At 49.5% G+C, this 23065-nt stretch overlaps 1 protein-coding gene across 2 annotated transcripts in view; it reads right to left on the bottom strand.

The window, feature by feature from the left end:
- The window catches only part of TSPAN9 (tetraspanin 9), a 189976-nt gene that overhangs the window by 73866 nt on the left and 93045 nt on the right, over nt 1-23065 (bottom strand). Inside the window, exon 2 of one of the 2 annotated variants that reach the window (XM_011367860.2) lies at nt 9270-9349. In XM_011367860.2, coding sequence (XP_011366162.1) covers nt 9270-9332 — 63 coding nt within the window. In that variant the 5' untranslated portion in view covers nt 9333-9349. Of the gene's footprint in view, nt 1-9269; nt 9621-23065 lie in introns of those variants that run through there. The other variant, XM_011367859.2, reaches the window with a different exon arrangement.

Below are 23065 nucleotides of genomic sequence, written 5' to 3'. Positions count from 1 at the left end.
TAACTCAGGTCCTGTCATCCCAGGCTACACTGCACTAAACTGGAAGTGCAGATCCAAGAAAAGCAGTCGAAAGTCAGCAGGGGAAGTTGCTGGATCAAGATGACTTACTAGAAACAGTAACAGAAAGAATATGGGCTCTGGGGTTTGACTAAACTGGGTTCGAATCCCAGATCTGTCACTTTCACGCTTAGTAATTTGGGGCAAAATCCCTAACCTCGTGGAGCTTCCATCCCCTTGGAGGCAAAATAGAAATAATGTCTTGTCTCCTCCTTGGGTGCTGTGGAGAGTGGAGGTAACGGGGTAACCCAGGGAAATGCCCAGCACTGGGCCTGACCACCTGCTCATACGGTCCTCAGCATCATACCTGATGAGGGGATGGCTAGGAGGGCTGCTGGCCTCCCCCTGGGCCTCCAGCCATCTCTGCCCTTGTGTGCACAGGGGTTCTGCGGAACCTGGAGAGGAGAGGTGGGTGGTGGCAAAGTCTCCATAACAAAAAATGTGTAAGATCTTCGTGGAGACCATTATAAAATTTTACAGAAAGACATTAAAGAAGATCTAATATATGGAGTATACTATGTCCATGAATAGAAACACATGACTAGACTAAAACTCATATTCCTGAGTAGAAACACAAAGATAGCAATTTTCCCCAGTCAATCAACAGATTTAATGCAAGTCCAATCAAAATACCAACAGGGTTTAGGAGGGGAGCGGGGAAGGAGTTAATTGACTGATCAATTTTTAGTGAAACTAGACAAACGATTTCCAAAATTTATGCAAAAGAACAAAAGGCCAAGAATAGCCAAAACTTTCCTGAAGGAACATAAGATGAAAGGATTTTCCCTACCAGATATCAAGACTTATTATAAAGCTGTAGTAATTAAGACAATGTAGCACAGGGATAGACAAACAGCGTAATGGAAAAGACACAAGGAGTATTACACATCAGTGGGGAAACGGGAACTAGCCAACCAATGGAGCTAAGACAACTGATATTTAGGGAAAAAAGAAATCAGAGCCCTACCTCACATCAAACACAGATATAAATTCCAGAAATATTAAGGACTTAAATGTAAAGAGAAAAACTTCTAGAAATAAGTATAGGAACTCAACTTTAATCATTCACAAATTCATTCGACAATTCATGAGTACCTCATACGTTGTGACAGCACTGTCCTATTACCAGGGATATAAAGACACCCATGAGATATTTGTTAAATAATACATAAAAAGTAAAACCTAACAAAGAGACTGATAAATTTGACTATATTAAAATAAAGAATTTCTGTTTATGAAAAGACTATGAAGAAAGTGAAAAGGCAAGCTATAAACTGGAAATTAGAAAATGGCTGTGGTATAGTTAATAAACAACAGGTTAGTATCCAAAACATAAATAAAACTTCTAAAAAATAGTAGGAAAAAGCAAACAACTCACTAGAAAAAATGAATAAAAACATAAACAGGCATTCACAGAAGAGAAAAGAATGGCTAATAAACCTGTGAAAAGATGTTCATTAGTAATCAGAGAAATGAAAATTTAAAACATAATACGGCACATTACACCCACTGTATTGGAGAATGCCCCAAACTTTCCATTTTCAATTGGCATTACACTGGTGGAAATTTCAGTTGATATATCCACTTTGGAAAACAGTATGGCATTATCTAGTAAAGCTGAAATGCACATACTCTAAATCTCAATGCTGTATTCTTTGCTATGCACCCTAGAGCAGTTCTCTTCAAAGTGTGGTCCATGAAAATGCTTAATGCTTATTTATAGCAATTTGATATTGCCAAAACATTCAAGTGCATGATCAATGAACGCATTTGGATGTAGGGGAGTTTGTATGTGGTTTGAGCTGTACCCTAGTCATGCCGAGCAGAGCCACACCTGAGGAATGGAAGTTAAAAAGCTGGTTCTTCACAGGTACTTTCAGAAGTACTTTTCTAGAAAAACTCTTATACAAGAATCTTCACAGAAGCATGTTTAAAAAGGAAATGACCCCAATACTCATCACCAGAAGAATACATTGCATCACACTCATATAATGGAATACCACGGAGCAGTGAAAATAAATGCACTATGGCCACACATATTGACATTAATGAATCAATAACAAATATAACACTGAATTTTTTTTTAAGTTTGGAATAATTCCATATATCAAAAGTCTAAAAACAAGCCAAGCCAAATAAAGTGGCATTGAAGGATGCCTACGTATGTGAAAAAACTATAAAGAAATATCCTTAACACAAAATTTCAGGATTATGGTTCTCTCTAGGGAAGATGGGGGCATGCTCAAGCAGGGACATGGGTATAGCTAATGTTTTATTTCTTAAGCTGCATAGTGGGTACATGTCCATTACATAAAGTTTTTTAACTATATGAATTTACATATGATACAGTCCACAATTTGAAAAAAATTTTTAAGTGACCATTTTTCTGGTTAGTAAAGTGACCTAGACCTGGAGCCCCACATGCCCCGTCTTTTAGTCAGCTCAGGTCACGGGCCGAGCTGCTGCCCAATATCAAGTGTGTCAGAAAGACGACCTACCTTTGGAGCACCCAGGGCAGAGGGCCCATGGGGACCCTGTAATATGACCACCCGCCTAGCTGGCCTGTTCCTGGCCTGATCCAAAGCACCAAGAACAAAGAAAGGCAGAGGAAGAGGGTGGACTGCCCCTGACAGGGATAGCCAGAGGTGAATGCACAACGTGGCAGGTGCAGCTGCAGGCCCTGGGCTCTGAGACCACTCCCCTCTCCCACAGCCTTCCACCTCCATCTTCTAATAGGTCCACCTGGACTCTCACTTGCCCATTTCTCTTATGTATCCCTAAGACCAGAAGATATTCAGAATAATCCCCAGCCTTAAAGAGACATTTGGGGCTGCTTCCAGGGCTCTAAAGCACTGTCGCTCCATCTCTGGGGTATCTAACTTACTGCTAGAGGGACCTACCTATTCATAAGGTTTCACTGCAGGAAGTGCAGTGATAATAAGTGCAGCCACTAGTCACTGAGCGCAACACACTAGGCCTCCTACGAAGCAGTTATCTACATGATACACATATTACCTCATCTGGGCCTCACCGCAGCCCCGTAAGATAGCCAATACTGTCATACATGACAAAACCCAGGCACCAAGAGGTTAAGAAAACCTTCAAAACATAAGCCTCGCTCCTGGAGATTGACTCAGTAGGTCAGTGGGAGGAGGTGGGAGGGGAACATGGCCTCCGTTCATGTAAAAAGCTGCCTGGTTGATTTGAATCTACACTCTAGTGAAGAACACTTGGAGCAGACAGAAAGCCCTCTGAAGGCAGAAGCCATGTCTCTGTTCTCCTCGGCCAGTCACCCCCCACTGGCCAGTCAAACAGGGCCTCCCTGCTCGATATTAATGCAGTAAGCTTCCCAACACAGGAGAGATTTGAAATTTTAGCTCTTCCTCAAGTCCTATGCCTAGTGAGAGAAAGGGTAAGGGGTGAATGCCACATATCTACCCTGGGCTGCTCCCCCAGCTGCAGATCAGCTCACCCTCCCAACCACGTGCCATTTGTAACGTCCTTGCCCCAACCCCCACCACTTCTGCTAACAGATTAGCTTTCAAATGTGAGCAGGGACAAAGCTGGCTCAGAAGACTTAACTCTGCCCAAAGGGTTTAGCTCTGCTTCAAAGCTTCCTAACTGGAACCAAATAAGCGGGCAGATCACAGCTGGAAGGAAGAGGCCGGAAGAGGGAGAGAGAAGAGGGGCATCTCTGTAAGCTGGATTACCTACAGCAACAGCTTGCAGCCCAAGGGACATAGCGAGACCTGTCGTGGTGGTCACAGCCACAAAAATTAAATATCCCTTTCCTCGGAGCCTGAAGACAGAATAAAGAGCATCTCCAGGCACTGGCGCATCCTTCACAGAAGAGTCGGGGCCACCTCATCCTCAGACTCTTGCCAAACTCACCACCCCAGAAAGCCCCTCCCAACTGGTACCACCCAGACCGATTCCACCCTTTGTTTCTCTGTGTTCAGCCCATTTCACACATGCAGGGGCCTCTGTGACTTCCACTGTGACTTCCACGCTCTCCCCCACAGGCTCTGGATCAACTTGTCTCTCTCTCTTTCTCCACCTTTCTTCATTGCCCGGACCCTTATCCTCATTTATCCAGCAAACTCCTATTCATCCTTCAAAATCCAGGTGTCATTTGGTCCAGTCTGTTATCTCTGTATCTTGTCTCTATTAAGCAATATTAATTACTCCGTTAAGTAGTTCTACTAAGCACCTACTATTCAGAACTGTAATTATCTGTTTATGTGTCTGACTCCTCCATGGAACTCTGAGCAGTTCAAGGGCCTGGTTTACAGCAGGTGCTCCACAAATGCATGCAGTATGCAGCAGCCATAGAACATCCGATCGATCCTTTCAATAGAAGAAAAAGATTCATAATTCACTAATTCTTTTCTCCAAACTAGGAAACTCCTAAAAGAGACAGTTTGTTTTTTCCTCCCATTTCTGACCGGAGCAAACATTTCAGAGCAGGAGTCAGACAGCCATCATGTGGGAGTGGGGGAAAGAAGAGGACAAGTCAAGTCAGGCCACCCGGATGCTGGGTCCAGGCCTGCTGCTGCCCCTCCCTAGAATGCTGGAGAAAAGGGAGGTGGCCTCACTCTCACCCCTCCCTTGGCAGCCCTGCGTTCAAATGCTTGCTGGAGGACAAGCCAGATGACCTCTCGATTCCACGACTTCCTGGCCCAAGAAAGCTGATCTGCCCTGTGCAAGCCCAGTCAGCCCATCCTCACCAACTGGAGCCTCCTGTGCACGCAGCGGGCATTCAGTAAATACTTGTGGCATGAGTGAACGGACTCAACTGGGACCCCAACAGCCCTGTAAGCCCCAGAGCCCGCCGCCAAGTTCAGCCAAGGGCAACTAGGCACATGGAGGTACAAGGGAGGAAGGGTGAGCCCCCCACACACGCACCATCCTCAGAGGAGGTCTGTGGCATTTTCTGTGCTTGTCATTGCCTGGTGGGATGGAGGACAGACCTGTGGCCCTTTCCTCAGACTCTATCTCTGCGTCTTCCCAGGGCCATCTGGTGGAATACTCTAGCTAGAAATTAAGTGAATCTGAGCCCCTCCGGGAGGGCAGAGTGGGCTCAGAGCTTCTCATTCTGAGTAGGGGAGAGAGACTATAGCATGGGTTCTGAGTGCTGGGAGCCACGTCCCCTTCTCAGGATAGCAAATTAGATTTCAGCCTAGTTCCTCTCAACCTAAGTCGAGTTCCTGTCTGATGTGGAGGGTAGGGGTGGGACTGGAATTGTTAGCATAATTGCCACTCAGGATAGTGGTCACTTTTCAAGCTTGCCAGCAGAGCTGTCCCATCACTTTAAGTCATGGCTGGCAGAGCAGTGACATTCTGGCCCCAGAGGAAAGGCTATTCCTTGTGAATTGCTCCCTTAATAAAAGCTAATTAGCTAAGGAGGTAGTGCTAAGTGTGCCTGCTGGAGCAGGGGAAAGGTTGGCACAGGGCTGCCATGGTCAGGGTGCCGGGTGGAGGCCCCAATTAACCTCCCCTAAGTGGGGTCAGGCCTTTGTGACTCAGCCCCTCTCAGACCGTTCTCTTGCCCTCCAGGGGACAGGCGCTTGGTTAGGACTCTCCGGCCACATTAGAGGTGTTTGTTTGGTACTGGCTTGGCCACACCATGAGTGCCTCTGTGAGCTGTGTGGCTCCCTGTTGGTCTGTGGTGCCCAAGACAAGGGTCTGTGTACAGTCAGTGCTGGATGGCTTAGGGTGTCATAAGAAGTCTGTGGGGTACTTTCTATCTGAGAATGGAAGTGGTGAGTGGACTGAGGGGCTGAACAAGGCAGGTTCAGACCTGGACTCTTCAAACAGGAGATCCAGGCTAAACTGGGCAGCAAGAGACATTCAGCGGCTCCCCCAAGTGCTCAGGTATGAGCCATCAGGCTGTCCCCCAAGAGGGTTGCTGCAAACCAATCTTTGGGGTGGGTCGGGCATGGCTCTGCTTGGGGGAAAGGGGCCAGATGAAGGCCTGGCTGATGCTCTGAGACCCCGGAACGTGGCCATGCGGGAATGCCGGCTCTGTGTTCACTTCCTTTCCAAAGCATTAAAAATTAAACTTCCTAGTCTTAATATCTATTTTTAAATCATGTCAGAGCCAGCACTGGTGTCAATCAAGAGGGGGTGGGGAGGAAGAAGGTAGGGAGGAGAAAGTCCCAGCTGAACCAGGGACTCTCATGCTTGTGAGAGGGTGCAGAGTAAGACAGCTGCACCAGGAACCCTTCTAGCAAGCTCTGAGAAGGCAAGGGGTATGGCGGCAGCAGTGGGTCTGGAGACCTACCAGGAGGCCCTGGGATCTAAGGAAGATCTCTATTGATTGCAGGCCTCAGGTTCAACTCCAATGCCTCAGAAAAGCCTCCTTTTGGGATCTGAGCCATGAAACTAGAAAAAGCAACGGCTACGTAATTCCTGACAATGCTCTGGGCCCTGGAGGACTCAGCTCTGACCAGCCCTGTAGTTCTCCTCGCCCCACCCTCTCACTTACCTCCAGTCTTTCCCTCCCTCTGAGCACTGGAAACAGCAGAGGTCTTCTAGGGGTCTTGCCCCATCTGCCTTTGGCCCAAGCACTTTCTCTTCTCATTTGGCCCTTTCCTCCGTTCCTTCTCTCATATCAGGCCCAAGTACCTGACCACATGAAGTCTTCATTTGAGTGGAGCTCAGTGATCCACCGGGCCCAAATCCTGGCTAACATCCTGCTACACCTGTTCTTCCAGCTCCAAAAATATACTTACACATACAGGCATCCATTTCTCTTTTGCTAAATTTTTCATCTTTCCTAAGTATGTCTTGTTTCATCATCTCATACACTACTAGCATAAAAGAACTTTGAGAATTAATTCTTCCCAGCTTGTAGCATGTCATGGGAATTCTGAAAATATTAAGTAATCAGGAAAGTCAGAGACTAGGAGAGAGCAACTCCTTGCCTGGTAAAAGAGTAATGGTAAGTACCTTCTAATTAGGAAGAGACAAGTCCTCTCACTTTAGACCATAAGGGAAGGCCACTCCATCAACCAGTTCATTAACCTCTGCTAAGCTTTTAAGGGAAGATAGAAAGAGATGCTTGTCACCCCAGAGCTAAGTTGCTAGGAGAACCTTCGTCACGCGCAAGTCCCTACCACGTGAGACTTGGGAATCCCTGCAACACAATAACATGTGGATTTACTACTCTGGCCCTCCATTCATTCACTCACAAACATATAATGAGTGCCTACTAAGTGCGGGGCACAGACTATTGTGCTACCATGAAAGGAGGTCCCTAGACCAAGTTGTGACCATCCTTGGAAAGGAGCCGCAGCAGTTATACCCACTCCAGCCAGCAGGTGGCGGGGCGGGGGCGGGGGGAAAAGCATGGCTGAGTGGGAGGTACTGGCCAAGGCACTGAGTGAGCATTACCAGGAAGGTCTTTCTAGTAAGTGTTAAGATATGCAGAATGGGGCAAGGCATGAAAGGTAGGTTGAGACTATGAACAAGGACAGAGAAGGAAGCTGTGCACAATGAAAGGGCAACGTTCATGTAAATCTGTAGGCACCGGAGAAATATACACCAGTGTCTGGCTGACACTGACGCTAGCGAGTGAGTCAGAGGACCAGAAGCACTTGCTCAAAGGTGGCCACGAAATCATTCCTAACATTCCAATGGCTCTGCCCCAGTTTCCATAAAACCTTTGCCACAGAACAGGGAACACTGTAACAGCGGTGACTGGAAGGCCCCAGATCATGGAGACATCCAGAGAAATATAACTCAGACAATCTCAGAGCAGACTCCTCAGAAGAAAAACAGCAGCCCATGCCCAAGGCAGGGAAGGGGGGTCCTTCCCTAGAGAGAAGGCAAGGATGCAGGATGTCCCATACCTAATGAGGTGAGGACATGAGGGAGACCATCGTGACAGCTCCCCATTGGGCTGGAAAGGACACCCAGTCCTTAAGGGATAACACAATTTGGACAAGGTCACAAAAGAAGTTAATGCAGAACCAAGACTAGAACACAGTCTTCTTCCCGTCCAGCCTGAATTTTCCACTCTGTGGGAAAAGTCATACACCCCCAATACACCCAAAAAAGTTTTTCAATTAAAGCCGGTCACTTCCCCCAGGTGTTGAACACCAAAGCACAACTGCTTCTACCCATTTCACTGTGAATGACTTTCTCCTGCCCCCAGTGCTCTTCCTGGACCACCAGCAGCTGACAGCCTCCAGCCGGCAGGAGGACAGGCCCTGGGGCAGAGCCAAACATCTGCGCTGACTGCATCTGGGCTCTGGTGAAGAAAGCTGGGGCAGCAATTGGGATGAAGGAACAATTAGATATGAAGTTAAGAAGTTTTCAAATTTGCCTAACTAGGATTTCCTATGCACAAGTATGTGCGCTGCGTACACACAGCCTCCAGAGTCACAGAGGGTGGAGAACAATTCCAAGCTGCCCCACCCACCGACACCTTCTCTAGAAAACAATCTCTCACCAAAGGATGGGGCCACTCCTGATTGTCCTCTTTGTCTCTTCCAGTCTCTGGGGCTCCCAGAGCCAGGATTGCTGGCTTTCCATGGCGGGAGCACATGGCCAGCCTGCTCCCCCTCCCCAGTCCCACTGCAATCCCTCAAAAGCAGCTGCCCGCCACCCAATGGCAGCATCCCTCCCATGCCTCCTTTTCCACACAAACCCTAACTCAGGGGCATATCTGCAGGCTAGTAAGCAAGTCCCTTGGCTTGGGACAGGGGCTAGTCCTCATTTTTCTGGGGTTCACTGACCTCTAGCACTCCCCTATCTCATGCACATAAAATGCTGCAGATGGTATTCTTATCTATTTAGGAGGAATACAAGAAGAAACTCAGAAGACCATCCACACTCGTGCCTGTCTTCAACTCAGGGTCACAGCTGTTAAAAATTCTGACCCACACCTATTGCTGCAGGTTATCTAGTTGGAGACACTTCCAGAATGGGTTTCTCATAGGAGAAAGAGGTGGCTGCAAACTTTGCCAGCCTCCTAGTAGGGTAAGTCTCTCCTGGAAGACAGGCAAGTTGGAGCCTCCATTCAGCCACAAAGGAGAGAGAAAGGAAAAAGCAGATACGTGAACAAGGCGGGGAAACAATTTTTAAAAACCTGCTTATCGTTGTGCAGAGAGTAGAGCAATGCAGCACTGACGAGGAAGAGAGTATCACACTGTGGTAGGCAAAGAAGAGGAGAGGAGGAAAACGGAGGGATGAGCGCACAGACTTACCCAGAATATCAAATTGAAGAGGAACATCATGTACTTCAAGCAGCAGAGGCAGCCCCTGGCCATGTTGCACTTCTTAAATTCTAGGAGGAAAACAAAGGACAGGTCCAGGTAAAACACCACGTATTTGCTGCCCTTGGGGGCATTGTACTTGTCAGTCTTGATGCCAGCCTCCGCACGGCTCTGGCCCCGGGAGCCTGCGGTGCCGTAGAAGGCGCCGGCCGTGAAGCCGCTACCGAACGGGCGGCCAGAGGTGGACGGCTTGGCAAAGTCCGAGTCCTTGCTGTCCAAAGATGGACTCCGGTGGATCGAAGAATCCTCGCTACTCGACTTCTCCATGCTCGCGGCGTTCCCGGGGGGCCTGAGGGGCGGGGGGCATCGCTCCCAGAGTGGGACTGAGGGGGAGCCCGAGTCGGGCACCGGCTGCAGGCGGCCCGGCGGAGCCTTGCACGCCCCCTCTCAGTACCGTGTCGCACTCCGGGTCAAACCCCGTGCACAGGGGCCTCTGACTCTTGGAAAGCGCCCCGCTCCCGGCCCGCTGGCCCGGGAAGGCTCTGCGGCTCGGGTCTCCGGGCGCTCGCGAACGCTCTCCGGGAACTGGCTGGCCTGCGTAACTTAGCGTCTTTGGGGAGGCTGCAATTTGATTTCTCTTTCCAGAGCGTCAGCTCTCCCGCTGCACTGGCCGCTCAACGCAAGGCACAAGGGCCCCGGGATCCAGGTTCCCTGGGCACACCTCGCCCAGCCCAGCCCCGGCGCTGAACCCGACCACTTTGCAGGCGCTCCGCCTCCTTTCGCTCGGCGACTTTGCGGAGCTGCTCGCCAGCCCTGGGCTAGCCGGGCGCGCGCCGGACAGCGCCGGCAGATCTGCCGCAGCTGCCACCGCTGGGTTTTCCCTGCGAAATCCCAGCCCCGACTCCTGACTCCGAAATCGCCCGGAGCCCCTTCACCGGGCCCTCGGCCCCGCCCCCTGCTTTGCATTCTACCAATGAGCGAGAGGCCTGACAGCGGGTGGGGGGGCAGTCTCCCCTTCCCCAATGACACCATATCTTTAATAGGATTAGCGTTCTGCTATGTGCCTACACCCGTGCGCCACGAACCCTCGTTAAATGTCAAGGGCTCTGGAGCTGGGGGTGAACCAGAACCTCCATGGAAGGCTCTGGTCTCTTCTACTCTGGAAAAGGGGGCGGCTCAGGAGGAGAATGGCTGGAGGTACTAACGACCCAAGGAAACCGGAGGAAAGGGCTGGGGAGGACAGAGGGGGAAAGAAGCGCGGCCATTGCCCTGGCCGCTGCCCCCTGTGCACACTGGGGCCTGTCCGACCCTAGGCACACGATCTTCCCGCTACATACACACACGCGCGCGCGCACACACACACACGCCACGCTTTTGCACACGTGGGTCCGGCTACCACTCACAGGGAGAAGGGATGGCAGGAGCGGCGTGAAGTGTGGGAAAGACGCTAGGGGCCTCCGCGGGGCGCGCACCGCCCACCCCGCCCCCTCTGCGCGCGCGCGCACACACACACATAGACACACAGACACACACGCGCGCACGCGCGCGCGGCTCCACGAGGCTCCTGCAGCTGCACGAGTCCCCTCCCCCGCCCCGCATTCCCAGGTGGGATGACGCGGGGGCTGGGACCCAGGCCCGGCTGAGAAGAGCAGGTGGCCGAGGTGGGGTCCTGCCTATGCCGAGGGTGATGTATGAGTGCTCATGGGCGCAGGCTGAGTCCTCTCTCGTGAAGAGTGCACAGGAGTTGGTCAGGGAAAATGCAGGAAGAAGGCTCTGGCTAGGGGGCTTGGTAACATCCAGAAGGAGCCTTTATCCTACGGTAAAACACTGCGCATGGGGCAGCGTCCCCTGGGCTTGTGCAGAAGTCTGCACTACCGACCTGGGCTACCACAGTTGGCAAAGAAGACTAGAAAACTTGGGAAAGGAGCCCACTTCTCTTCTCTGCCATCAGCAAGAGAGAGCGAGAGCACTGGAGGAAGGCAGGGCCAAGTCCTACTCAGCTCTGCGTCCCCAGCACCAAGGCCAAGTGAAAGAGAGCTACCACAACTGGCTGTGGCCGAGGGAAGGAAGACATATGCGAAGAGTCCCAGGGCTGTAAGCGCTAAACAAATATAAGGGGCTGTTACTACCAGTCTCAGGTGGGGACATGGTATCGACAAGGGCCTTCCCAAGTTGGCCCCCTCTGTCTTTTTTTTTTTTTTCTCTTCTCCCCAACTCACACCTTGTTCAGTGAGAATGGCCTCCCCATTGTCATTCTGCCTTCATTTCTGCTTATAAATGAGTTTGTGCCAGTAACTATTTTCTCAGCAACTGAGGTCCTAGGAGGCGGAGGAGAGGGAAGGTGCAGGGAGTGAAGGACAACAGGCAGATAAGAGAGAAGAGAAGGCTGCCCAGTTTAACAGTTCTGCTCCCTCCTGGTCACATTTGTCAAAAAGGCACTGAAGTCTCACTCCAATCCATTAACAAAGTTTCACTGAGGTCCCATCAGGGTACCCAGTAGAATCATTATCAGAGTAATAAGAGCAACTCAGATTTTTAAGTCCTCATTGTACTCCAGGCACCAGGCTTCACACAGTTACTCACCAAATCCTCATGATAACCCTATCTGATGGCTATGGTTATTAGTCCATTTCACTGATAAGGAAATGTGTGATTCCAAAGCCCATGTTCTTTACTCTCTTGGGCTCTAAACCTACTTCCTGCACTTGGGAATCTTCCAGTCTAACAGACAATATCTAAAAGCACACAGAGAACCTGAAATCACATGTCCTGGTGAGAGGTCATTAGACAAAATGACCCTATGGAAGGGACGAAAGAGAGAGATGTGGTCAGGGTGGTATTGCTGGCCTGATGATCAGCCTAGGTGAGTCCCCAAGGAGTTGGCCCTGAGTTATCTCACAGAGGGTTAGAAAAAGGAAGACGGTGAAGGGAGAATGTAGTCTGTAAGCCGGGAAGCTCACCCATGAAAAGAGACAGCCTGGACAATGCTGGGAAAGGAGCTGTATGTAGGAAGGCAGATGACATCTGTCCTCCTCCCTCCCACCATGAACAAACCATGCATTCATAATAGATTGTTCATCAAGGCAAGACACTAAGCAAGAGCCCTGGAAAATAGAGAGATGTGTGAGATATGGCCGTGGGCCTGAAGGAGCTTATAAGATAGCCAAAGAGACCAGCCTCTACCCCCACTCCAAGTAAGTACCTACAGAATCCCAAATCGGAGTGAGATAGCAAGCATGTACCCAGGTAGGACCACCAAAGAGCTGTGCCTTCTGCCCTCTCCCTGGAGAAGGGATCTCTGGAGTGGATGTGGACGAGAAGCCAGGAGGAGGGAGGGCATTATCTAGAAAAGAGTGGTATGGTGCATTCGGGGGTCATGAGGACTCAGGCCTGACTGAAGCAGAAGAATGTGCCTGAGAGTCAAAGTGAGCTACTGTGCGAGGTGTTGCATGACACATGAAAAGTCTGGACTTCACCTGGGAGCTTCCCAAGCAGTGGGGGCACATGACAAAATTGGTGCTCTAGGAAGCTGGGCCTGGCAACAGGGCAGAGGGGAGACAAGAATACCAGATGCCGTGGTTTACCTGTTTCTTAGATTTTGGGCGCAGAAGGAGCCGCCAGAGAGAAAAGGTGAGCTAATATACCATCTTTCATGCTCCCTCCTGATCATCAACCACTCACCATGCTCAGGAGAGCTGGCAGGTACAGACTGCCCTTGAGGATCTCTGAGCATGTGCACAAGGCAGAGCTGCCTTTTCTTTCCCTTTCCTCCTTGTTTTTAAATGACAAAAAAAGTGAAGCAAGTACAGAATTCCCAGAGGGTAGGAAGAGAAGTGAATACATGAAATCAACATGCAACTTCTCTGCTGACTGGCAACCGAGAGATGTGGGCTTCAGAGTAAATGCCAAGCACTCTCTGCCTCTCAGAATTTCTCAGGCTTACAGTGTGAGACAGAACTGTGTTTGGTCTCTCACTCACCCACACACAATCAGAACTGATGGACCAACACAGGTCCCCTTTCAGACCTGTGCTGATTATTTCTGTACTGGACAATGTGTGCTGCTAGTGAAGTATCTTGTCCCTCTGAGCCTCAAACAAGGCAGCCCCGCCCAGAATTTACAATAGACATCAAGTGGCACTTGCTATCCTAAGGAATGTGTGAGATGGGCTGCCATGGTAAGAGAAGGGAGACTCACTTCACCCCAGTGTTTAAACTCCAAAACCGGGATCTTCTTCAGCAATATAGAAAATACTGTAATTCAGCAAACCATTTACCTACAGTGCCAAGAGCGGGGGCTGTAGAGGTCTGTAGCAGAGAGCCCACATCCCAGATGTCTGCATGCAGATTCACTTGGCAGGGGATGGTGAGGAGGGGCAGAGGAAAGGGCCAGTTTCTACTTTGCTATGAAAATTAAAAAACTAGAACATCACGTTGTTACCACTTGGCCAGGATTCAGGAAGAACAATGATGGTGAAAGGGTTCAGGTAGAAAAGAACTAAAGGTAGTTTTGTTTGTTTTTTCATTTGTTTAGTTTGAGCCCAGTGAGGAAAACAAACAAACAAACAGTGTTTAGTTGCAGTGGGAAGGGTCACAGTGAGATGGAGAAATAACTTGCTCAGGATAGTCTACCAGAGATGGCCGGGATACCTCCTTCTCTATGGAGAGACTTGCTCCTCCCGGGCTCCCCAGCTCTTTTTTCAGGCTGCAATTACCGTTTGCCCACCTGTCTCTGCTCTGGCCACTGGGCTTCTCAAAGAAGGCGGGGCTGTGTCTTAATCATTTCATCACCACCCCCACCCAATGTCACAGTGACCACCACAGGGCAAGTACTCAGAAAGTGCTGGTAAGTAGAGAGAAAAGGAAGACTTCCATGCCTAAGCCCTGTGTTCTCTCTAAGGACAGCCCAAGAGCCCCAAATTCATTAACCAGAGGATGGGACCCGAGCCAGAAATCTATGGAACTGTTCCTGGAAAGCGGACTATCTGAGGGCATCAGAACCTGACAAGGGAACTCAGGAAATTTAAATGCTCTGCTACAGATGACAGAGTGTAAATGCCATGCAGTCACCTTTTCTGGTCACAGCTGTGTCCCTAGCACACAGCCTGGAATAAACGGAGAAATGGACAGACAATTAAATAAACTTATGGATCAGAGGGCCATTTTGGAGGAAGAGTGAAGAAATGTAGGAGGTGGGGAAAAAAGAGAAGACTAAGATAGGAACAGGACAGAGGACAGCTGCTCTGGGCCCCCTCCCCTCCTGGTGGGCCACACCTTTTGGAGCAGCTGTCGGGACAATGCAGGTCTGCCACCCGCTGAACCTGAACCGATAGGAGGCTCGTGCAGACTTCCCAGTGCTGCAGCCACATCTCAGGGTCCAAGAGCGGCTGTGGTCAGCCCTTGTCTGAGGTCACCACTAGCTACTGAGAAAACATGACTGTGAAGAGACCCTCGGCTGTGTGTCCGCACTCCACAAGTGACAGGTGAGCATGCTGATCAGAGCATGCACTGGTGAGACTGTAGACAGCTTAGCTCCAAGGAAACAGGGTCAGAGCTATGGGCCTGCCGTACTACTTCGACCCAGCCAGGAGTACTAAAAATGAGGCTTCCACATTGTAAGGAGCCAGCTGAGATGTGTGCATGGATCATCAGTGCCACTCAGCACACACCACGTGCCCTAGTAGCTGTAGGTCAGCTAGGCCCGGCTCTGTGAGAAAGGATGGCATCTCCTCAGACACCTTCAGTGACCTCTGTCAATACCTACCACCCGACCCAACACGGGGAACAAAGCTCTGGCAAATAATGTCATGGAAACACTCTGGGCTTTGGGACTAGACAGATCTGTACCCAGATCCCATCTGGAGTGAGTTACTCAAATGGTGGGTAACCCAGAATGACCACTTACCTGCTCCGTATCTCAGTTTCCCTAACTATAAAATGGAGATAATAATACACACCTTCCCAAGCAGTACGTAAGAAATAGAGATGAGGAAGGTTGGGGGAGAATCAAAAGGATAAAAGGGGTCGAATACATGGTGATGGAAGGAAACTAGACTTTGGGTGGTGAGCATACAATGAAATATACAGATGACGTATTAGAAAGTTGTACACCTGAAACTTATGGTATTAACCAATATTACCACAATAAATTTAATTTTAAAAAAAATAAATAAAATAGAGATGGGAAATTATGAACGTAATACAAATACCTCATGACTGAAAATGTTCAATGAACTGAGGCACTATTATCATTATCAACAATAATTATTATTCTAATAATATGGTCATGGTCCCCATCTAATTTTAATATAATTGAACAGAAAAAGATACAAGATAATACATAATCAATACAAAATGTTCTGTGGCTCAAATTCTCAGTGTAAGCCCTGGCAGCTCCTCCTCCTCAGCCTCTGCCTCAGTCAGGAGTCCCTAAGTTCTGGACCCTCTTATCTTCCACCGACATTCCTGCATTCAACCATTCTTTCCAGTGCCATCCACACGCTGATGACACCTAAATGGTAACCTGGGCCCGACCCTTCTTTTGAGCCCCAAGCATGCATGCCCAATTCCTACTTGGCATTCCTACTTGGCTGTCTCAGACGCAGGTCCAATTTCACATGCCCTGGAAGGACTGACCTTGCCCCAGCCCTGCCTCCCACCCTCGCCATGGTAGTACCCTCCCCTTAGCAATAAATAGCCTAAAGACCTATCCCATTGCTTATGTCAGAAGCCTAAGAGTCATCCTTGACTCCCTGTGGTCACTTGTCCCACCACCGATCAAACACAAATCCTGTCCAAGGAGCAACTTCCCACTTGCTGCTATCTCCCCAGGCACTGTTACAGTCCAGCCCTACAGCACCTCTCGCCTGGCTCCTGCAGCAGCCTCCCACCGAGCGTGCATTCCTGCTCCCACCCTGAGTCCCTGCACAGAGCAGCCAACGCCATCTTCTTGCTCATATTGCTCTCCTACTTTAATCCCCTCAGTGGCTTCCCATTTTACTGAGATTACAATCGCACATGCACGTGTGTGTGTGTATCCTATTCTTCTTGTCTATTAAAACCCAAATTCCTAAAATTACCTCAAAGATCTACCCTGATTGGCCCTGCCTACCCTTCCAGCCCCATTTCCAACTATTCTCCTCTCACTGTGCTCCAACCAGTGAACTCTCGGATCTCTTTCTCTCCTCAGAATCTTTGTCCCTTCTGTTCCTTCTGCCTGGAATGTTCTGCAACAACCCACTGCCTGATTTCATTCTACTCATCCCTGAGCTCTTGTAAATTCCTCAAAAAAATCTCTTTTGGCTTTCTGGCTACCCCTCTACCGTCTAAATGAAAGCCCCCTCCCCATCAACACACAGTCTCATTTGCCTCTCTCTCTCGTAGCACTCATCTCAATTTGAAAGTACAATTGACTCTTGAACAAGATGGATTTGAACTGTATGGATCCACTTACACATGAATTTTTTCAATAAATACTGAAAGTGTATTTTCTTTGTGATTTTCTTAACATTTTCTTTTGTCTAGCTTACTTTATTGCAAGAATACAGTACAGAATATATACCACATACAAAATATGTGTTAACAGGCTGTTTATGTTATCAGCAAGGCTTCCAGTCAATGGTAGGCTATCAACAGGACTGGGTCTGGTTCTCTCAATACTGTGTACCTAGTACCATGCCTGACCAGCAGCGGGGGCTTAATGAATACTTAATGAACAAATAAATAGGAGCCCAAAGGAGGGCATGCACAGGGCACGCCAGCATCACTAGGCAGAGCTTCATGAGCCTTCCAGTTGTGTGGTCACCTCGAGCCTAAAGAACAAAGCTTCAAGACACCAATTACCTGTGTGATCTCTAGTTCCTCAACCATAAAACAAGGAGGTTGGACTACCAGGTTCTCTAAGCTTCCGTCCAGCCCTAAAATTCATACCTTGGGAAATGGGACCTAACTTGGCTCTTAGAAGACGGACAGGACTGAACAAGTAGAGGGCAGGAGGAAGTACGTCCTGGTAGAGGATGGCTAGGCAAAGCCAGAGAGCAGAAGAGTTGCCCGGGATGTCTGGGGAGGAAATGTCCACATACCTGGCCAAAATGAAGTTTCACAGAAAGTAAACTTGAAAGGAAGGTAAGGTTGGAGAAGAGGTGACCCTGGATGCCAGTTAAAAACTGCACAAGCGCTTCCCCACCCCTCGCTCTTCTCATCAGCCTCATTTCCCACACCTTACTTGGCCTATGTTCCCACCAAAATGAACCCACGTGAACGTCCTCCTCAGCTCTCGGCCTCTACACTTGATGCTCCCTCTGCCTGGACCACCTTTCTCTACACATTCTAACTAGCTAACTCCCACAGTCCAGGCGGCATCTGTGCTGCTCTTGCCTCTTCTGTGATGTCTGGGGAGGCTGGTTGAGGCCCCTCCTTGGAGCACCAAAATATCCTGAGCCCACAGTGCTGCCTGTCCACAGACCTCCCTACACTCCCACTCCAGACTGCAAGCTCCTTGAGGGCAAGGGCTGTGACCATCATCCTCATATTCTAGCCCTTGGCACAGTGCCTATCACACAGGAACCCTTAAATCGCCATGAACACATGAATGAAGCAGTGAGGACCTTTGTAGGGGGCTTGAGCAGGGGAGGCTTTATGCGAAGAGCAAAAACCGCCACTTCCGAAGGACAGCAGTTTCCTCTTTGAGCACATTGACAGGGTAGGCGGGAGCAGCGGAAGTTGAGCCCTGGAACCACAGGCTGGTGGCCCAACCCTGGGCTCTCAGGCCCTTTTTTCCAGGAAAGTCTCTGGAAACCAGCCCCATCCTTTATCCCAAGCCCCATCAGCACTCCTAAAAGAGCCTGGTGTGTGAGACATTGTGTGAAGCAGACAGGCGTACCTTCACCCACAGGCATGCACGTATAGCCTGGGAGACAGAGGAAAAAGAGGTATTTGTTATTAATACTTATCAAGGAGGGCAGGTGGCTTCGGAAGGATGAGATAAGGCCAGAACTCTGGGCACTGGGAAGCGTGATAAGCCTGAGGTTTATTGCCACGCACCAGTGGAAATTTACTGACCCAGCATATTCGATATTCCTAAACCACTCCATGGAGGGTGCTGACTGTCACTGGAATAGTGAGTGCTCTCTGACCCAGCATCTAGCCTGCCTGCGGCCGTGCATCTGGGGACCCTTGGCTGGTTCAGAAGCTGCTGCCTCCCCTCTTCCTTCTCTCCATCCATGAAGCCTGGACCACAGCAGGAAAGAGTAGTATGTGCATAGTACTTTGGGATGCTCTAAATAAGATGGAATAGAAACAGTGCTCTGGATCCTACCTGCTCTGAAGCCATCAGGGGGAGGAAGCCTGCACATGACCCACCGTAGTTGAAGAAAATGAGAGGTGCATGGGTGAGTAGGCATAAGATGTATTGGGGTATCCCTATTGGGTAGACTTGGCTAAAGTCTCACAGTCTCATAGTGCATGAAGTCACTGAGGTCTCTGATTTTCCACTGGCCACTCTGTCAAGTGAGGCTGCAGCACTAGCCATTGTCCCATTCAGCCTCCCTTCCCTTCTCTCACCTCAGGCTGACCCACGCCCATGTGGCTAAGTCATTCAAGGTGCCTCCAGCTGAGGGGACCTCAGAAAAGTATCCAGTCCTTCCCAAACATGGAGGCATCTTTCTCTTTGCAAAGTACTTGTGGTGAAAATGGTCACAAACCACACCCTTTAGTCTGCTATTGGAGCTACCAAAACTCCTACGTTCCCAGAAAGTTCTTTCCAAAATCTCTTATAAGTTGCTCTAGTAGAAAGTTATTCTTGTTATAACCTAATCATACATGTGCACCCAGCCACGTCTCACTGACCCCAACTTCCTCAACACATGTCCAGAATGCAGAAAGCATCCACACGTGCAACCCTGAAAGCAGACGCATAGCACGTTCTTTGTTGCAGCCTCACTCCTCACAGCTACCAGCCCAACTCCTGCCAGTCTCCTGACCTGCGACCCTGCCTCTAGTCTTCCTCCTAATTCACCCTGCCATAGGCCGCCACTATCTGTGTCCTGAAACAGAGCTCTGGATGCATCACTGTGCCCCTGTTCACGAGCTCAATTTTTTCACTTGGTTCCTAGTGATTTTACTACTCTGTGCTTTGTTGGCCTTATTTCCCACAGTCCCTGACCTGTGCCCTATGCTCCCAGCAATCAGAGCTCCTATTGGACACCCCGAAGCTGCCCTTGGCCTATCTGGTAGGTGCTCACCTTGCAAGATCACCACCATTTGTCCTCCTCTCTGGTAGCCCTCTCTGAGGTCCCCCACCAGATTCAACCATCTCCTGAGCCACTGGGGAGCTCAGATGTCCAGCATGGAGTCCAGAATGTTGCTGGGCTCCACGAGACCCGATGTATCTGGGTGGCTGTGTGTCATTCATCTCCCAAGCTCCAGCCACAAGAGGCACTTCCACAGCCCAGTCCGGCCCGGTGCCAGGACACACCTGCTCTCCCCCTCCTCCACACTGCTGCCAAAGGAAATGCCAGCCTGCAGCCTCAGCCATACGGACATAGCAGGGACAGGCACTGAGCACTGGAGCTGCCCCTCTCTTCCTCCACCCTGCAGGCCTGAGCCCAACCATGAATGCACACTCTACCCTGCTCCCCCACTGCCTTCCAAAAGGAAAGCACAAAGCAAGCACACTCATGCTGCAGGGAGTCAGGCAGAATGAAGGACTGCGTGACCTGGATGAGAGGCTTACAGCTCTCTGAGTACAGTACACATTTTTGAATGAAAGAATGAATGAACAAATGAATGAATGAATGACAACACTTACATTTCCATATCTGTAAAATGGGGTTGGATATGATTGTGAGGGACAGATGAGGCACTGACTGGGAAACTGCTTTATCGAATGAACGCTTTAGAACTTTCATCCACACACAATACAACCATCCATGACATTACATATGCGTGTAATATAAAGACAAAGGACACTGACACTGATTGCTAATCACTAAAGGTTTCCTGAGCACCCACTCCGTGCCCATCCTGGGCTCACCACTGTGGATGGTACTGAGGAGCTAACAGTCCATCTGGGGGAAGAGAAACGAAAGGACAGAAGGTGACAGAAGTGCCTGAACACATGCCGGAGTGTGTGGTACAATCTGAGTGCTCAAAGGACCTGCTCATGGAGGACTGGCCCATCAGGGAAGGCTCCTTAAAGAAGGCAGGATGCGTGCTGGGCTGTCATCGTAACAGAAAGAGGGCAGAGGTGAGGGGTCCCAGGTGCCTGGACACCGTGAACAAAGGCGTGTTCATTGTGAGTCACACAACTTGTTCACGGGGCTTTCATACTTATGAGCGCATATGATCTGCACCGCACTCCTGCATGATACACAGGCAGGGAAGTCACCCCGGTTTATAAATAAGAAAACTAAGGTCCAAAGAGAGAAGAGAGCTTGTCTAAGAGAACTTAGTTAGCAGCTGAGCTGGGACTGAAACCTACATTTCCTGACTTGCAAACTAGAGGTCTTTCTTTACACCAAGTGGTTTTACTTGGGCCTACTGGTGGGCCTTGCTTTTATGTACAAAGCCGACCCCTACTGAGGCCTGCACGTAGCCATCCTACACGCACAAAGGGAGACAAAGGAAAGGAAAGGAAAGGAAAGAAAAAACGAGGTGAGAGAGTGTTCATGTACTTGGATGACCCATCCAGGAACAGCAGAGAGATTCCAGGTCACAGCGTCATGGGACAAGCCCTGTCAGTCCTGGGAACATGCCAGCAGCTCCCAACACCAACTTGCATCACCCCCTCGGCCAACATGTCCCCCTGTACTCTTTTTGATTTTATACAGCATGAACACAGGTGCTTTGCCAAATGAAAGCAAGCAGAGGCCCTGCCCTCTAAAATGACAACTCAGGTATAGTAGAGATCACAAACCGGTGGTGGGCTGGTAAATGTTGACCACCAGCTCTCCAAGGGGAATAGCAATGACTTGTAGCACTTGCCAATTTCCATGGTGTACATATTCCCCCCATGGTCAGTTTCAAGCTACCAGTAGCTTACCAACTAGGTGACAAATGTTTTTTAAGATAGTAATTTTTTAATTAAAATTATTGGAGTGACATTGGTTAATAAAATCAAGTAGGTTTCAAGTATACAATTCAATAATATGTCATATGTATATTGCATTGCGTGTTCACCACCTGGCAACTTTTCTGAGTATTTTCCAATAGGCTCTCAAGAGTCAGTACAAGTAGGCTCAGCAAACCACTGTAACGGCCCAGATCATGCCCCTGCAGAAGAAACTCCAAAGCAAAGAGAAGAAACCCAGCACCATCATGCCCCCTCTCCCTGCCAGGAGAAAAAGTCTTATGGTTAGGGTTTGGAGAATAGGAATGGAGACTGGACAAGTCATAGGGAAAGGATGGGGCAGCCCTCTGTCTGGTCTCCTGGGGCCCCCACAGGTGGCCTAAGAACAGGAGAAAGACAGCTGAAATTAGCTCCTGTGCTATCTGTAACGTAAATGAGATAAGGTTACTGCTCAGCTCAAAACCCCCTAATGGCTTCCTATCTCTCTCAGAGTAAGAGACAAAGTTCTCACAAGTATCTGCAAAATTCTCTCTCTCTCTCTCTCTCTCTCTCTCTCTCTCTCTCTCTCACATACACACACACACACACACACACACACACACACATGCCATTCACTCTTCCCCAATCCAGCCATACTGTCCTTCTTGCTGTTTCTTACAGCAGAGACTTTATGCTGGCTCTTCCCTCTACTGGAACATTCTTTCCCTAGATCTCTGCATTACCAACTCTCTCTTGTCTCCTTTGCACCTTTGCTCGAATGCTACCTTCTCAATGAGCCCTTCCCTGCCCATCTATTCAGACCTGTACCTCCCACAGCACACTCAATCTCTCCTACACCATTCGGCTATTTCTAGAGAATTTATCCCCACACACAATATAATTTACACTTTTATTAATCGATTGTTTATAATTGCTCTTCCCCACCAGAACTAAGCTTCATGAGCACAGAGATTTTGAGTCTGTTTCAGTCATTGATGTATTTCCATGGCAAAAACATGGCTTTACACTTAGTAGGTACTCAATAAATACTTGTTGAATGAGTGAGTGCCTGGAGGAGGTCTCTGCCAAATCCTCTAGGCGTCATCTTGGCTTCCCAAGAGGGGGCAGCTGGGGAACGAAGGTGTCCAGTGGTTAGTGCTTACCCCACTGGGACTCAGGATGCCTGTGTTCTCACCCTGGCCCTGCCACCTGTGACCCAGCACAGCCTCATCTTCCACTCCACCACTGTGCCTCATTTTCTCTCCTCATTTAAGCTATGTGGCTAACCCTGGACAGTAGCAAGGGCCAGGGCTAGGGATGAACAGGACACTAAATTTGAAGGCCTCTGAGCTCTGCAGTGGAGGTCAGGTTCGAGGCATTTCCTTAAAGGTCTTAGGAAAGACAAGCTCTTTGCTTCCCCTCTGCACCAACCATACCTGAGCCTCTACCCACACCAACCCCTATCCACAGCCTAAGCCTAGAAGAAACCGCCAAAGAATACCCTCCAAACCAGTGGCTAGATCCAGCGGAGCCCCAACTCCAGGCAGCTGCCCCATCATGCCTCAGGCGGGCTCCCCACATGCTAAGCAGCCAGCTCATATTGCTATTTTAAGCTCTGTGGGCCCAGCTGTAGCACGTAGCCACAGTGGGCTGGCGGCCCGGGTTGGAGGTAGGAGAAGCTAACTCACTGAGAGTGCTGACCTGGGGAGCTCCAAAAGGGAGAAAGGAAGGGCGGATCACCC

This window comes from Pteropus vampyrus, unplaced genomic scaffold, assembly GCF_000151845.1.
Source record: "Pteropus vampyrus isolate Shadow unplaced genomic scaffold, Pvam_2.0 Scaffold137, whole genome shotgun sequence".
Classification (NCBI taxonomy): Eukaryota; Metazoa; Chordata; class Mammalia; order Chiroptera; family Pteropodidae; genus Pteropus; species Pteropus vampyrus.
The sequence above is the reverse complement of the archived record's forward strand: the minus strand, read 5'-3'. Positions and strand labels throughout refer to the sequence as shown.